General features: G+C 38.3%; 1 protein-coding gene across 3 annotated transcripts in view; it reads right to left on the reverse strand.

Annotated features, from left to right (window-relative positions):
• The window catches only part of LOC119149897 (WD repeat containing planar cell polarity effector), a 154683-nt gene that overhangs the window by 68516 nt on the left and 69974 nt on the right, over positions 1 to 16193 (reverse strand). For all 3 annotated transcript variants that reach the window (XM_037391769.1, XM_037391771.1, XM_037391772.1), the window contains 2 exons: positions 12149 to 12340; positions 2904 to 3513 (listed from right to left, as the gene is read on the reverse strand). In XM_037391769.1, the coding sequence (XP_037247666.1) occupies positions 2904 to 3513; positions 12149 to 12340 (802 nt within the window). The remainder of the gene's footprint in view (positions 1 to 2903; positions 3514 to 12148; positions 12341 to 16193) is intronic.

Below are 16193 nucleotides of genomic sequence, written 5' to 3' on the forward strand. Positions count from 1 at the left end.
AACCTGCTGAGAACTTGCATATACAGATCTGACGCTTTGGGGGAAAAAAAGCTTACTTTTTTTTTTTTTTTTTTTTGTAACAAAGAAATAATACTTCAGTTTTTTAGAGCCATTGAAGAAAAGACATGGTGGTCTACTGTATTTCACTTTATATTTGCATGTATTAATGCCTATGGACATGATACTGTGTAATAGCCATGTTTAACCCGTGTATGTGTGATGGTATCTAATTGTTATGGTAGACTTTATTCCTCCTAAATGTTTAGTGTTTTTAAAGTATTACATAAGTTGGGCAATCTTCACATTAATCAGCAAATGAAGATGAAAATACTTATTTGCATGCTAATTAAAAACAATATTATATTTAAAATGTCTTTTGGGGCCAGCAGTGCTGAACCACTGGCACCAGCACCAAGTTTGGCATTACTCAAGATCTGGGTTGACATCAACGACAAGAAGCCGCAATGCTTTTGAAAATGAATTTGGCATTAGACACCAAAAATATTTGCCATTAATGTTTGAGGGTAAATTTAATATGAATCTTTTCCTGAAATAAATCTGGCCAGACAGCACAATGGAGAATTCACAGAACTCACCCAAAATCATCATATGTCAGCTGGAAGTTAAAAACATATTTGTCTATTCTCATTGACATGGTTTCTTAACAGATTTTTATGGGAAACAGTTCCAAGCCATGAGTTAATTATGGATTTTCTTTCAGTCCTGAATGCCTGTCTGGGTTTTGCTGTCATGGACTCCTAAATATTCCGTATAATTTATATTTGCATTATTTCTTAAATAGCTAAAAACTGCTGAGGTTGGGAAGCGGGGCTGACTAAGCAACACCGCACCACCTTGGTAGTGTGGCAGAATGAGAAGATGGGTAAAGCTGCAATCCAGGATGCAACAGAGCACAGCGTATTTTTGCACAGTGGACTGCAAGGAAGGAAGGAGGGAGGGATAGAGAGGGCTTCGCCTTCCTCCTATAACAGATTTTATAGTAATTATACAGAATGAATTTTAAAATGTGATAACTTTCAGCTGTAGAGGTCAACATCTTCCCATTTGGATGCTTGACTTCTCCTGGGTGGTGCGCTTCCAGGCAACCTGCTCGGGAAAAAGAGGTGACAGCCAACTCGCTGCCTAATTGATTTAGGAACGGTGCCCAGGGAGACGGTCCAATTAAGTTTACAAGCTGGCAATTAGCAGGAAAGGCCTCTAAATCCCTGCACTGAGAGCCTGCCTGCCTTCGTAAGAACATAAATGTGCTAAAGATAGCAAGGGGAAAGCTGTACTTTCTGGAAAGCTGTTGTGAGAAAACCCCACAAGGGAGGACTGAAGAAAAGCAAGGTAGATGTGGGTAGAGTGCCTTCTGCTTGACAGGTAAGAGGTAATTTAGAGGTGGTTTTTTTCTAATGGCCAACATGCACAAAAACATCAAATAGCTGTTATAATTAGTGTTCTGGGGTACTCTGCAACTATTAAACCTGTCATTGAACATAATATAGCTGAATTATCTCAAAATAAACAGTAACTTGTAAACAGGTTTTTAAATATTTTTTTTTAGATAACAATAATAATCTGCCTCAGCTCTTTTAAAACTACACAAACTATAAGTCAATCCAACATTTTTGTTGCTAACATCCTATTATATTACTTTACCTTTCTGCAGTGGTGTACGTAGTTTTTTAAATTCAGTCTTTCAAATGTTTAGGTCTGCAGCATTTTCAGACAGGATTTCCCCCCACAAAAGCTCATGCATGTCTTAATAAGTAAAGAAATAAAGTAGGTTTTCAATCCTTACTGTCACCTATTTTTTTTTTTTAAAAAAAAGGCTTCCTTCTTCCTAATCTCAACAGTTTTATACAAAAGAATCATAAAAAAGTCCTGTAAAGATCTACAAGGGCAATCGTGTTTCCCTGGACAGACAATGGGCAAAATGCTGAAATTTTCCAGGATGAGTATATTCGACATGGCTGTCTGCCCTGCTGAAACACTGGCTTGGTAGTCAGAAGATTTAAGCATGATTGTTTTTTTAGCTCTCAGTGGGTTTGCACCACTGTAACTTGCCTGACTTGAATGGAATGAATACAGTTCTCACTGATGAGCAACTGCAGGGGTTTTATTCTTAATTCAGCCACTGACTCGTTGTGAAACTCTTGGAAAGCCTTTTAGCCTTCCTTTACTGCTTCTTGTTACTCTGTTTGTGAAATGAAGATAGTTATGGTTTTACTCTCTTAAAGTCTCCATACACCTAAAATGAGGAGTGCTGTATCAAGTCCAAAATCAGTATTATTACTGCTTCTTTTACTCACAACTCCTGGCAAATTAATTGAGACACCAGACTTCTCTGAAGGTTATGAAAACCTTCCTTCTTGTGTGAAAAGTCTTCAAGGAAAGAAATGATGCAGCTTCATGTACTGAAGTCAGGAAGAACAGAGTATGGGGACAAATATACACTGTAATGGGAAGGACAGTTGCATCATACATACACGCAAAAAGATTAGGAAAGAAAATAACGTTACTATTCTATTATTACAAATAGCCTGTTAGCGGTATTATTACAGAATTAATACAATTCCTAAAATTATATGCTGCAGATTAAAATAATTTTCCATATGAGAAATTGCTACGCTTTATTACAGTAGCAGGGAACACAATGGGACCCCGATCCAACAACAGATTGGGGTCCTATTCTGTCAGACCCCATATGAAAAATACTAAGCAACTGCGAAACATAATCAACTCCTTGGTTCACACCTTCAGGTATCACTGGAATTACATGCTTTTAAGGCTACGGTCCCCTGTACCTAAAACGAGAGTGTTTCAAACTACAAAATACTTGTGAGGTACAGATGTTTCCTTCGGAGCTCAAGGTTCAACGGATGTGCTCAGTGACTTACCAAGTTTGAAGTGCAGTCCTCCCAAGGGTCCTTTGTCAAACCTCACTAACAAAAGGTCATGAATATCTGTGCTGCCAGTGCCGGCAGATGCAGCTGGAGGAGCAGTCCACTGGATCTGGACGAGGCTGCTGGGCACGTCAAAGTGTTTACTGAATTGCAGAGTTGCCTCAGGTGAATAGTCCTGTGCCAAGAGCTGAATTTTAACTGGGGACAGTGCCGTGTCAAAAACCTGCAGCTCCCCTTGAGAGCTGCCAACCATGAATATGGCTCCGGAAGGGTGGTAGGTTATTACAGTGGGCAGCAGTTCTGCCTGGGCTAACAGAGTCGCTTGGTTGTAGGCTTCGTACAGAATTATTGACGAATCTTCACAACCCAGGACTAGTTTGTCTTCTGTAACATCTCTGCAACAGCTGATGGCCTTGGATCGCAGTGGTATTCTGGTGACTGCCACGCACTGAATTTTGTTCCCAACACACTTGTAGACACAGCTGTCAGCCATAGGCTCTTTGTCTGCGGAAATGGAGTGCTCTACTGTGTACACCTGGCAAGGCTGACGAATGCTGAAGCAAGCATCGAGCGGGTCCCATTCTGTACGGATGTAACTCAGGACCTGAAAAAAAACCACGACATTTTGGCAGTCATTTGTAACGGTTTATTCTTACTTTGACAATATTAAAAAAATAGACTGCTGCAAATACGTTTTCTCATGGGTCAGTAAGCCAAAACAACTACATGTTTTAGAAAAAGAATTATAAAAATCTACTGGTTTAACTTTTAACATGTTAATGCCTTTGATGAAAAAATGCTGCAATATAGTTTGAGCCGTATTTGTTTGTCCAGAGTATGCAACAAATTAGTAGAACAGAAGATAAAAGAGAGGATGTTCCTAGGAGTGTTGGTAAGAGGAGAAATGAACAGCTGACTGATATAAAAGAATAACTGATTATTCACAAGTGGGCTGGGGGAGAAACCCCAAAATTTCTGGAAAAATGTATATAGGTTACTCTGAGCATCACATGTAGAGGATTTTTGATCGTTTGCTCTAGGCCATAGTAACAGAAATATTACACTGTGGTGGTAGAAACAATGGCATGTTTAAACAACGTATACTAGACACTGCCAAATGAGTAGGTGGTGGATGTTCTTTGGTGCCATAGAGCTTCAGATGCAGTATAAATGAATTTGTGATAGCAGAAAAGGGGGACCATTTAGGGGTACCTGAAGGTTGAATGAACTAGAAGAACGCCACAAAGGCAGAATATGATACAGAGGCAGCAGCTGGCAAAGAGCAAGAATTTGTAGTGTGGGAACACGGGAGGAACCATAAAGTGATGGAGGCAACAGTGGAGACCAGCGAAAATTACTGTCCTATAATATATGGGTTTGAGCGAGAGGTGTTATACAGGACTCGAGCAGGGAAACTGTGGGAGAAATACCAGCTGTAAATAAGTTACAAATTAGCTTCTGAAAAGCTGTTTCCCTGAAAGAGAGAGAAAACCAATGTCTCTAGAAGAATGGGAGTAGTGGAAGTCAGTCAGAAACTTGCTGGTGTTTGTTCATGCAAAAATGAAGAGTGAAAGGGAGACGTCCGACCGAGCCAGCCTGGCCCTCAGGTGTACCCATAGCATTCTTCACACTATGAACTGAAGCTGCTGACCTGCCACTAATTTTGGAAGCCCCTTCTTTTGAGCCCAGGTGGTATGCAAGGACCATTTACACAGAAAGGGGTAACAAATGTGATTAAAGGACATAGAAAGGGTGAGGGAGGAAATCTGGAAATGTCACGTTGAAAACAGAAATGCACACATAACATTAAAGCAATTTAAATTTGATTTCTGCAGATCGCAAGACCAACTGAACACATAATTCAGCCTTTCATCCTGCAAAGGAGGAGAATAAGAAATTAAGATTATTTTTTTGGCATACCAGCCCTTACTTCAGAAGCAACCAATGAATTTAAAGCCAAGTTATTAGGGATGTCAATCAGACTGATTAGGATGTTTTTTTCTGAGAGTTTACTTATTATGTCAGCAAAAAGGTTTCTCATTCAAAAGAAAGACTAAAGGCATATTGCAATTCTGTGGCTGCAAATCAGCTGCTGGTTAATACAGTAGCCTTAGCTACTTTAAGATAAGTAGTTAGGGACATGCAAAGAACCACTTAATTCAAAAGCATCTAATACAGAAGCCAGTGCATCCAACATGTGAAAACTAGGTAAACCGATTTCAACAGAGTAGTGACCAATGAAAACATACACCAAAGAGGAATTAAAAGATTAGATTACTTATATAGTCTGAAAAACATTTCCTCACCTTGACCGTTCCCTCACCAATGACTCAGCCTCTGCAACTAGTCATTTATACCCACAAAATGTTCAGTGGCTACTGTGCAGATGTTAGAGCTGCTGAAATGTGTAGCTTATTAGGGTGTTAAATTGCATAGCAAGGAAACCTGTAAGAGAGGTTATTGTGGACAAAGGATTACTGTGACCATACAGCGCTCTAACCCCAAATAAAGACAAGGTGAAGTGTTACTGTTTGTTCCCTAAGAGTATGTATAGAGACCCAGGTAGCTGCCTTTCAAATATGTGAAACAGAAATCTTGCCCAAGCAAGTCTTCAAAGCTTCCATAACTCCAGTGAAATGAGCCTTGAGGCCCTGTGGGACTCAGATTTCTGTCTTCCTGTGGCAGGTTTCAATGCACTGCATTATTCATCTACATATTTTGATCCAAAATCAGTGTTCCTCTCTGTTCATCTTCTCACAAGCTACAAGAAACTCATGAAGATCCACACAATAATCAAGACTGTGAGATGAAAGACCAAAAGCACTATTAAATTCTAAAGAGAGACTGGCCTTGAAGGTTAAGACAATAGAGAAGAAAACATGTGAAACATGGATTTTACAACTCCATGGGAATGACTGCTGGAAAACAGCAATGGAAATAGTCACAGAAAAATAAATGTTGTCAACTGATTGTTTGAGAGTCAGCAAGCAAACTGAATCCAATTAGTAATTTTGTTCTGCCTTGTTAGAGCAAAAGTGGGGCACAAAATTGCTCACTATGATTTTAATAGAAAGTAAGACTATATTTTGGAAGGCGAATTTAATGAGCCTTGAGATGAGAAGCTTCCCAGCTTCACACAATTTTGAGAGCAAATCCCTGAAAGGAAGTCTAGGGTAGGGCTGGCTGCTGTATAAACACAATTCTAAACTAGGAAAAAGCTCCTGCAAGCAGAGAAAGACAATTTGCTGCATTTCAAAACCTAACATTTGATGTAATGTTTAAACAAATTAGGTTTAAAGAAAACTTTTCTCGACACTACTGTTCATATTCTGGCTGAAAACAAGAGAAACATTTCTCCTTAGATTGGAACAGATAAGCTGCTTCTCATGCATCAGTGGCCTTCTGTGCCTCTTGGAGGAAGAGTACCAAGCCGAGAGACCTCTTTGTTCTGGTTTCCAGTTTTGCTGAATGTAACTGGTATTTGGCACTCTGAAGGGAAAAAAAAAAGAAGAATATTCTCTTTCATCTGAGAGGAAAGATTTTAGTTTCTCTGTCAGAAATGACTTTTATTAATTCTTCATGCTGCTAACTGAAAAACTAAAGCAGAGAGACATGCAAGCACAGAAACATGTTAATAAGGCCAAGATAATGCTTTTGAAAGATACGAAGTCTAACAATCAAAACACCTTTTTTTTTTTCCAAGAAGATGGTATTCCATTACCTGCCAGTTGTTTTTCTATCTGGTAAGTAGCCACATGCTAGTAAATGCAGTGCACATAGTGCCTTAGCAGGCCATTCAAAGGAATCCGCCGGGATTCCTTCTTGGTGAGCAGTGGTCCTGTGGAACCTTCAAGGGGCACGTTTAAACAGCAAGGTATCTTTAAGTTAACAGAGCATTTGCTCGGGGAATGGGAAGGCAAAAGCTGGAGGAGTTCCCTCAGAAGTGGGTAGGACAACTGTAGGATTTGCGGAGGAGGGGACAGGGCAGCAGATCTAAAAAGGCAGAGCTGCAGTGCCACATGGCGGGGGGTAGAATTGATTCAGCGCCAAGTGCTTTCCATAAATCTGGGACTAAGCACGTAGCCCTGGGTTTCAAGGGAAGATTTCTGGAAGTACATTGCATGAAGTACAACCAATTGCTTTCTGTAAAATAAATAAATAAAGAAGCTGAAAAGTCACTTTTAGCTTTGTGACATGTAGGCTACCAAAAAAATTGTAATTGTATTTAAATACCATCCATGTAATTTATGCATACGTCCCTTATTAACGTGGCAGGCATGCACCAGTACTGCACACGGACATTGTTTGCCCCTGTGCTCTGCACCAGCTAACCAGCAGTACAAGGCATACTATACATGTCAAGTTTTCAAATCCTAGTCAGAAATCGTAACAATCCAAGTAAAGGAATCTGTTAATCTTTGTAAATAAGAGGCCTGAATTAAGCTAGTTAAAATACTTTCTTTCATTTTATGTTTGAAAGAAATAACATCACTAGCTTGCGTGAGCAGTATCACCCTTCTGAGTGCAAATCTTTGAACACTTAAAATTAAAGTATTTTGCATAGAGTGCTGGGGAAGGTTAAAGTCCACATATCAAAACAAGTAAGAGTTTTAACCAGTAGTTCTTAAGCAGAAAATTGGCTTACCGGGCAGATAAAAAAAGAAAACAAAAGAAACAGAGAAATAAGCTTGCTGTGACTGAATTGTGTGCTTTTCACATGAGAAAAATGTTTGATTTATTTTATGGATGTTAAAAAAAATTGCTTATTTAATTTCACACAGTGAGGCTCCAAATAACAACAAACGCTTTAATTAGAAATGTAGAGTGGGAAGTGTAGTGCACAATATAGTAAAATAGTTTTAAATACAGCATGGGAGATGGAGGAAAAAAATCCACCCTATCTTAAAACACTTCTAAAATAAAAATGCAAGGCTCCTACTCTAGGTTACTCATTTTGCTGCACTGTATTTACAGTCCCACATGCAATCTTATTATTTAGATCTTCAGCCAACATTTATTCTTATTTTATTTCAAAATTTATCATCATCATCTTTATCCCGTATTATTCATTGAACTTTTAACCGAATGTGACATCAAGGATTTTACATTCTTTGCTGTATGTGTGTGAGAAGTATTTCAGCTATTCAGTCACACGCAGTAGATGTTTTTCTGAGTGCTACAGTAATTGTAGGATAGCTCACTCATAAAAGATCTGCTGTGTTTATTTCACAACTTTGAAGCACATTGTGGAAGCAATAACTATTAAATATTATCTCTTGGGAGAAAGAAAAGTAATATTCTCTCTCCGGCAAATTATGTTTTTCATGAGATTGAAGTATAATTTCAGTGATTTGCACTAGCATTAAAACACAGTAAAAATAAACGTGGCAAAGACAAATGCAAAGTACTACAGTAACTGAGCCCTAGCATCATCACCTCCTGTTAATTTATGTTTGCAGAATAAAGTTCATGTTGATTTTAACATAACTTTCTCTCAAAGCATTTAATCAAAGGGTGATTTCACATTGAATCCTATTTATTCATAGCAAATTGTTTGAAATGATTTCTGGAAGATTCCTCTTCTCGTTTTGAAATCAAAATGCCAGCATTATCTCTGCAGGGAGACAATTTAAATAGCATCCTTCATCGTTGATACTTTTAATAAAGAAGAAACAAACAAACCCTAAATAATTAAATAAATAGATTGGAGAATGGATGAGTTTACTGGAGGAAACAAATTCATGCAAGAAAGCAGACAAAGGTTCAACAGACAAACAGCAACGTGCGTGCATGTATACAAATGTACACTGCACACCAAAGCAAAGTCATATGATAAAGAGAAAAGCACTTTTTTTTCTTCAGGGGACGATTCCTCACCAAATCTTACAGCAATCAACACAGTAAACACTGATCTCGGGCTAAAAAATGAAGGGAGCAAAACAAGTCAAGATTTTCAAGGAAAAAAAGTTGTTTTTAGAGGAATAATGTCTGCCCTTAGCCTCAGTAGTAGCAAGTGTTAAAACATAAAGCCACACAGCATAATTCAAGTAAAACTTACAGTGTATTTTAAAATGTATTTCCTCCATTAAGTTGGAAAGCTGCTTAGTACACAACACCCCGAACACTGCATGCACAATGTGAATCACCCTGGTGCAGAACATGCAGTTACAGGACATCAGCACGATGAGGACTCGAGCTGCCTTGTCTGTAGCTATTCCTGTCCTCGTCCTAGTAAGCAAACATCACTCAGAACATTCTTCCAGGGATGAAGTAGCACCACCTAAGTGTCACACTGACCTTTGCTCTGCCACAAGACAACAGGTCAGCAGCTGGCAGACCTTTTTGTGGTTTTTGTAGGTCAGCACCAAGGTGCTGTAGAACAGCTGGGGGTAGCATCCATTCATTTCCTCGGGCTTGGTTTACCTTTTCATAAACCCAATATCCCAAACAGCTCTTAATGGGCCAGACATTCAGCAATTCCTGCTTTTCTCTTAATTCCAGATAATAATGCTGGTTTTATCCAAGCTATATTATTATTTTCATGTAAAATGTTCGTGGTATTGTTTCACTGCACTTCTATTCGATAAATGCTCCAAACTGCATCAGTTCATGCTTCTCATTCTTCTTCTGTTGACAATATTCATTTACTGGGAGAAAATGAATATTATTGGACAATTATGATAAATAAGGGTTTGCTTCCATGCGTAACAACAGCATGTCATGGTTTTATTCCAGGTCTATACCTGAGGAACACTACCAATGGTAGGGCAGTAGAGGCACAAAGAGGCAAATAAGCATGATTACAGAAATACTGTAGTTTTGTGGTATCTGACTGAGACAGTAACTGTTTAGAAGCTGTCTAGAAATGCTAACTACATTTCTGCTCAAGTTTAAGCTACCAAATGACCCTCAGAAGTTACAGGTGTTAAGGTTCCCCTCCAACACTCTATAGGGGAAAAATGCACCTCAGTTAATTGCAGACTGGGGGTTGATGCTACTTCCAGAGCTGCTGGGTTATGACATCCCCAATCCACGCACAGGAATTTAACCACTGCCCATAAGGAGCGCCAGAGAAATCTTGAAAAAAACCCCAACAAACAGTACCATAGGTACATAGGTACACATCATGGATACATTGGGGAAGCATATAGGCAGAGTATCTTGAGCCTCACACTGCAGCTCACTGAACATCCAAGAGATAAGTATGTGGAACAGAGTAGTTTTCAACCAGCAAGACAATTTGTCATCTATATATGACTAAGTTTTCCAATAGCCCTGGCATAGTGCTTGGCATTTTATTGACAAATACAGGAAAAGAAATGTCATCTGAAGATCTTAGAATTAAAACAGACAAGTACAGGCAAAAAATCAGAAGAGAAAGCAACTGGACAGTTAAATTTGACAGCCTGCTTTTAAAAATAATTTTCTTATATTTATATTACAATATGGGCCAAATTAAAAGGATTATGAGTTTAGGCCTAAAGCGTCAGTGAATGCTTATTATTATTGTGTTAAGCACCAGTGATGTGCTTGGGACTATACTAGACAGCCTCAGCCCTGAGCAATTTAGAGTCTAAATCAGAAAAGGGTAAAACAAGGTTTATTGAAAGATGCAGAGCAATGCTGTAATTTGGAAATCTTCCTATAATATATTAAATGAAATGGAGAAAGCTTTAAACTGACAGGGTGGTTTCTGTGAATTTATTGGAAGAAATGAGTCTCTAAAAAAACAAATCGGAAAATAGAAATTGCAATGTTGGCATTAGGGAGCTTTCTGGAAGACGCGGGAAGGAAACAAAAGGCTGTTGCTGTCAGAACCTGGACATACGTAAGTCATGGTAAGAAATTAGCTCTGAAGTGTTAGTAGGATGAAGTTTCATAATATCGAATTGCCACAGGGACTAGGCTGAAAAAGCTTACAAAGAACAGACACACGTTTTAGCTACCAGAGTAATTTTTATATGTGGTCGGGCATAGCTGCAGGGGGAATTGAGAACTGCAGGTGTATATCAGGCAGAGGAGAGAGATGAGTTAAAGATGACCGCTAGTGGAGAGAGGTCAATTGAAAAGAAGTAAAGAAGGCAGAACTGTAGGTAATTTAAACTTAAATTCTACAGTGACTAATGACTTAAATAAAGAAAAGCTCTCTCAACTACCTTTTTTCTTTTCCATTCAATATATAGAAAATCCCAAGGGGAAAAAAAACTTCACTGAAATTAGTATTAGTTATCAAAGTAATAATTCCAAGACATTAAAACATTTACATCTTCCCTAATTAAAGAGAACAGGATGTTATTTGTAAGAGCAGCTTATTCTAAAGTGTTATATAGGGTTTTTCCCTACAGGGAAATAGCCTGTAATAGGTACTCCAGAGCAGCTACTCCACAGCTGATCCTCAAGTTTGTGCTCTTCTCCCACAGTCAGTACCTTTTTAGTCAGTATTAGTACTGGCTTAAGCTAAACTGAAAATAAAACTCCAAATACAGGAGCATCTATACAAGATGCTAGTCCAGAACAGCTGTTTAAATTCAGGTTCCAGTTCCTCTCAGAGTATGCCCAGATAGCTTCATTTTAAAGTTTTACCTAAGAAACTGGATTCAAATATTCTTAAACAGATGAAATCAAAATAGAAAAGTTTAAATGGAAACATCTGCCTAAAAAGGTAAGCTAAGCAGTGTCAGGAAGAGGGTCAGCTTGTAGCCTTGTAACTTGTAGCTTACATTCGCACCTGTAGATGGGGAATTCTGACTTTTTCTTTAAGAAAAAACTTGGTCTCTGATTTGATCAATACTCATAGCAACAATTTAAGTAGCATCTGGGTGCAGCTAAAATCTTATAATGAAACACTTAAAATAGATGTAAAATGCTTATCAGTTAACACTGCAGACAACATAAAATAATGGCATTAGACAAGCATGCAGCAGCTACAGTTTGTAAGATTAGAGTTTTCTAGTGGTACTCTGACACTTATTCTCAGTGTTAGCAGCTCCAAAGCTATTCCACCATAAAGACCCAACTCCTTTGCTACTTTTCTCAGATTGCCAGTTTTGATGTGAAAATAGTAAACATAGTAAAAAAGGTGCTTTTTTCATTAAATACCGAACTTTTGCTTTTAAGATTAGATTGGCTGATCTTATGATTTCACCATATCTGTTCTTTCTATTTACCTGAATATGCATTTAAGTTGAACAGTTATTTCTCTAGCAAATCTGAAAAATCAAGAGAGTTCAGCACTTTACCTCCAATTTGCCATGTGCACAGCCTAACAGCAATAGGTTGGCTCTGTCCCTCTCACAGGAAATAGGAGACCAAGGCCATGCTCCATCACTAGTTGCTGACCACCAGCAAATGACCATATCTTGCTTACAGTTTATTGCCAGGTGACGTTTCATCCTTCTACCTTCTGGTCCAAGTATATCAACATAAGAAATCTGATGGAAGAAAAATGCAGGAGATATTTGAGGTGTTAAAATAGCAAAGTAGAAGCAATAGGGAGCATTTACTTTGGATGTGTGAAAGAGAATATATATATATATACACACACAGAGAACTGCGTACATATATCTTCATATAGGCTGTCTGTAAATGTAAAAAATATCTCCTCAGACAGAAAAAGACGTGCTCACACCTTTATCTATGGGGAGGGGATTGGGAAGGAAAGGAATGTGAGTTAAGAAGGAATTTACTGCAATGACTCCAATCAATACCAAAATGTACAGTCATGGTTGCTTGACAGCATCGACCTACACATAGGATTTAAGCTTAGCCATATTAAATGACAAGTTCTGCAAAGCTGACCAGGGAGCTAAGGCTAGTGTTTAAAACATAATCAAATATTAAATATATTCTACAGTGTTTGAGAAAGTATATATCTTTCTTGTTCCTCCCTAAATTAAGGAATCCAGATACAAACATCTGCTTTGCAAGAGAATATATACTTTTATGCATAATGTGGATGAGCTACAGCATCATGCGTAAAGTTTATGCAGCTCTTGAGAATTGTGCCTCTTTCTCAGAAAGGATTTGTGGAATTTATTATTCAAACTCTGTTATTTTGGAGCATGGTTATTTGAAAACATGAGCAGTGCACCATCTGTGTGACACATGCCAAGGAAATATAGATTGCACCGCATTTCTGCTTAAGGAATTAATGGAAGGTTGATAGCTAGGGGAAAAAAAAAACTATCTTGCCATTGCTGGTCAGCAATAATCGAACCACTTTCTGGGGATTAAGCGCATGGCTAAGCCTACTGGACCAGACACTAGCAAAGGGCAGGGGGTCTTCTTATCAGAGAAATGCTTCTGGAGCCAGTCTCACTACATGACAGATTGCTTTCATATTCCTGTCTGCAAGGCAACAAAGGATGGCAGTAATGCGATAATGCCAGAGTGCAATGGGTGTTAAGAACCCGTTGCATTTATGTATTGTATTTAGTAAATAATCAGGCTCATCCAAATTGTGATCTCACCACTCAACCAAGGCCATTAAAATCAAGGTTAATGCTTTAATAATCCTTTGCTGTTTTTTATATGGTCAAAAAGAACCCTTTTCTATTTGCATGGTCATAATATTATTGACCTCTTCATCCCCTGAATACACATCAAAAGGAACTGAAATCAAAGTAATTACCAATGTTGTTCTCTCATGGTAAACATTTAACTCCTTGTACTGTCTCTTCCTTCAGTAAATTGAAATGGATTAAAAAAACCACAGATGGGAAAAACTTGCAAAAGGTCAATATTTTCAGAATACCCTGTTTTACTTGTCAAAATACTTAGAAGTATAACGATAAAACATACAAGAAGTTAACAGGTACTTGTTACTTGAATTAAAGATATATATAAATAGTCAATTTGGTGACAACACATTTATTACGATGGAAAAACACAAGTAGTTTCACAGATATTAATTAGTCCTGTTTTGCAGTATTAACTGTTCACAACAATTTCACCTGTAATAACAGCCACAAATCTTTTGTAAACCTTTATGTCTTGCATTAGACATGGCACTCTCAGACATTAATGTTGCTAAAAGAAGACAAATGATAATAGTTCTTATGTTTTGCTGGTCTTCAAGACTGTAGCAATTCCTACAGTAAGTCTTCCTGTATTTTTATAAAGTGTAAACAAAAGCCAAGGTGCTACTGTTTAGAAAGGAAGGGGATAGAGAACGTCATTCTCCCATTTAGGTATATATTGTGTAAAACCCACAACTTTTGGATAAATACCCAACTGTGAGGAGGAAAGCCTGGCTGACTTGCTATTATTATTAATAGCACTCTGGTAGTCCAGTACTGCATAGTGTTCCCTGCCAACTTTGCCCACCATGAGGCTGGACACTGAACAATATGAAGTTGCCTCTGTCCAAGTAAAGTACCAAAAAAATTATGATGTTAATATGACAGAAATTTAATTATATCATTACATATGATCATAAGCAAGCATTCTCCTCATTGCAGAAATGGGAATTTAAACCCAAATGCTGTATATATTTCTCAAGGCTACCAAAACTCGGAGGCAGAAATGAAGGCTACACTTAAATTTCCTGAAGCTTAGCTCCAGATTTTAATCCCGTGGTAGTTCTATACCACTGCAAGCTACCTTTTAATTAAATTTCTCTTGAAAAAAATATCAACACTAAGGAACTGGTTTTTTTCTAAAGCCGGTATTGTTGCAAGTTTGCACATTCTCAATTGAGGACCATCTTTTGTTTCTTTTGTACTACTGATAGTGACACTAGTGTTGACTGTGTCTGTCATCTTTTAGCTTTTCTAAGTTTGACCAAAATCAGCCATGAAGAACTCTAATTCAATGCAGAGAGCTGACATAATATTATTGCAGTAGTGAATAATACCTTCTGCTGGCTCACACCGGTGCAATTTTGAAGATAATAAAAATTATATTTAGCTGCCTAACTAGCAAGCCTCACACAAAAGAACATTCAATTAAAAAATGCAAATGCCTTTTTTTGGCTGGCAAAGAAATAATCCATAGTGATTCCCACTGATTTCAAGAGAAAGCAAAGTTAACATTGAACATGGAGGCGTTTCGAGAAGCTCAGCTGTGTCAGCAAAGAACTGAACACAACAACCCTATTAAGGAGTGCAGCAGATATTTCTGGTTTCCTAGGGCAGAAAGGCTTTTCTATGGATTAGGCTTTTCTTCTTTCCCAAGAAAAAAATGCCATAACCATTAGATCCAAAATGTGCCCAATGATACTCAGAATGCAAACTTACTTTCTAAACATAAATTAAGTAAGGAGCTATGGCCTCACAATTAAATGATGAAGGCAGTCTTCAGCTCACCACAGCTTCTTCGTTAAAGTTCAGCTCTATTAAAAAAAAGCCAAACCACACCACACACCAGACTTGCTTCTAAAGCAGAACCTTAACAAACGCCATCGGCCAGGCACAAGTGCACATCATTTTAAAGTAAACTACGTATCAGCTCAGTTCCTGGTGAACAGTGAACTGTCTCAAATCCACGTTATAGAGGTTGGATCAATCTCGCAAACACAAGTCATTGCTGAAAAGAGGCCCTGAACTGAAACAGCCTGGAAAATGTATTAGATATTCACCCTAGCAGAAAGTATTTCTACCAAGCAAGTTAAAACGTATTATGGCAAAACTTAAATTAAACACATCCTTAAAAAGCTTGCCTTGCAGATGCAAACTCTCTTATGTGAAGAAGCAAATTACAGAGGGGTTGTCAAGGGGAAAATATTTGCTAGCACAGGACTGTTTTCCTTAACATTTATCCTGTCTGAAATAAATACAAACTCACAATTTTGCTCACTATATCTTACTACCTTTCTTGGCCAAAGGCTTGCCTCTCTTTCACTCTTGCAGTGAACTAGACGCAGCCCCTTTCCTACTCTGCCTGTTCAAAGTTAATTGCCTTTGGTTGATTATTGTTTGATACTGTGGTAGTGCCAAGCACTTTCACCTAAGGCCAGCCACTGCCCTGACGGCAAAGAGCTTATGGTTGAAATAAGTTATGTCTACACTGCCCAATCCATCCAAGACACAGCGTAATTCAGCTTGAGATGAGCTGGTTCCTACTGACATCCCAACTGGCTAGTTTAAAGCCAGCTCAGCTCTCTCTAGACTGCCTTTCAGCTACTGCCGTCACTCATATGTACACGAGACACACTCATATATAAAGGGCTGGAGAAAAGGAGTATTTTAATCTTCACTGTGTACGTACTGAACTGAGATACAGAGGCACCGAGTCACTTGCCTAAGGTCACATACATAGTTTGTCAGTGGTGAGAAACCCAGCTTT

This window comes from Falco rusticolus, chromosome 6 (assembly GCF_015220075.1).
Source record: "Falco rusticolus isolate bFalRus1 chromosome 6, bFalRus1.pri, whole genome shotgun sequence".
In the NCBI taxonomy this organism is placed as follows: domain Eukaryota; kingdom Metazoa; phylum Chordata; class Aves; order Falconiformes; family Falconidae; genus Falco; species Falco rusticolus.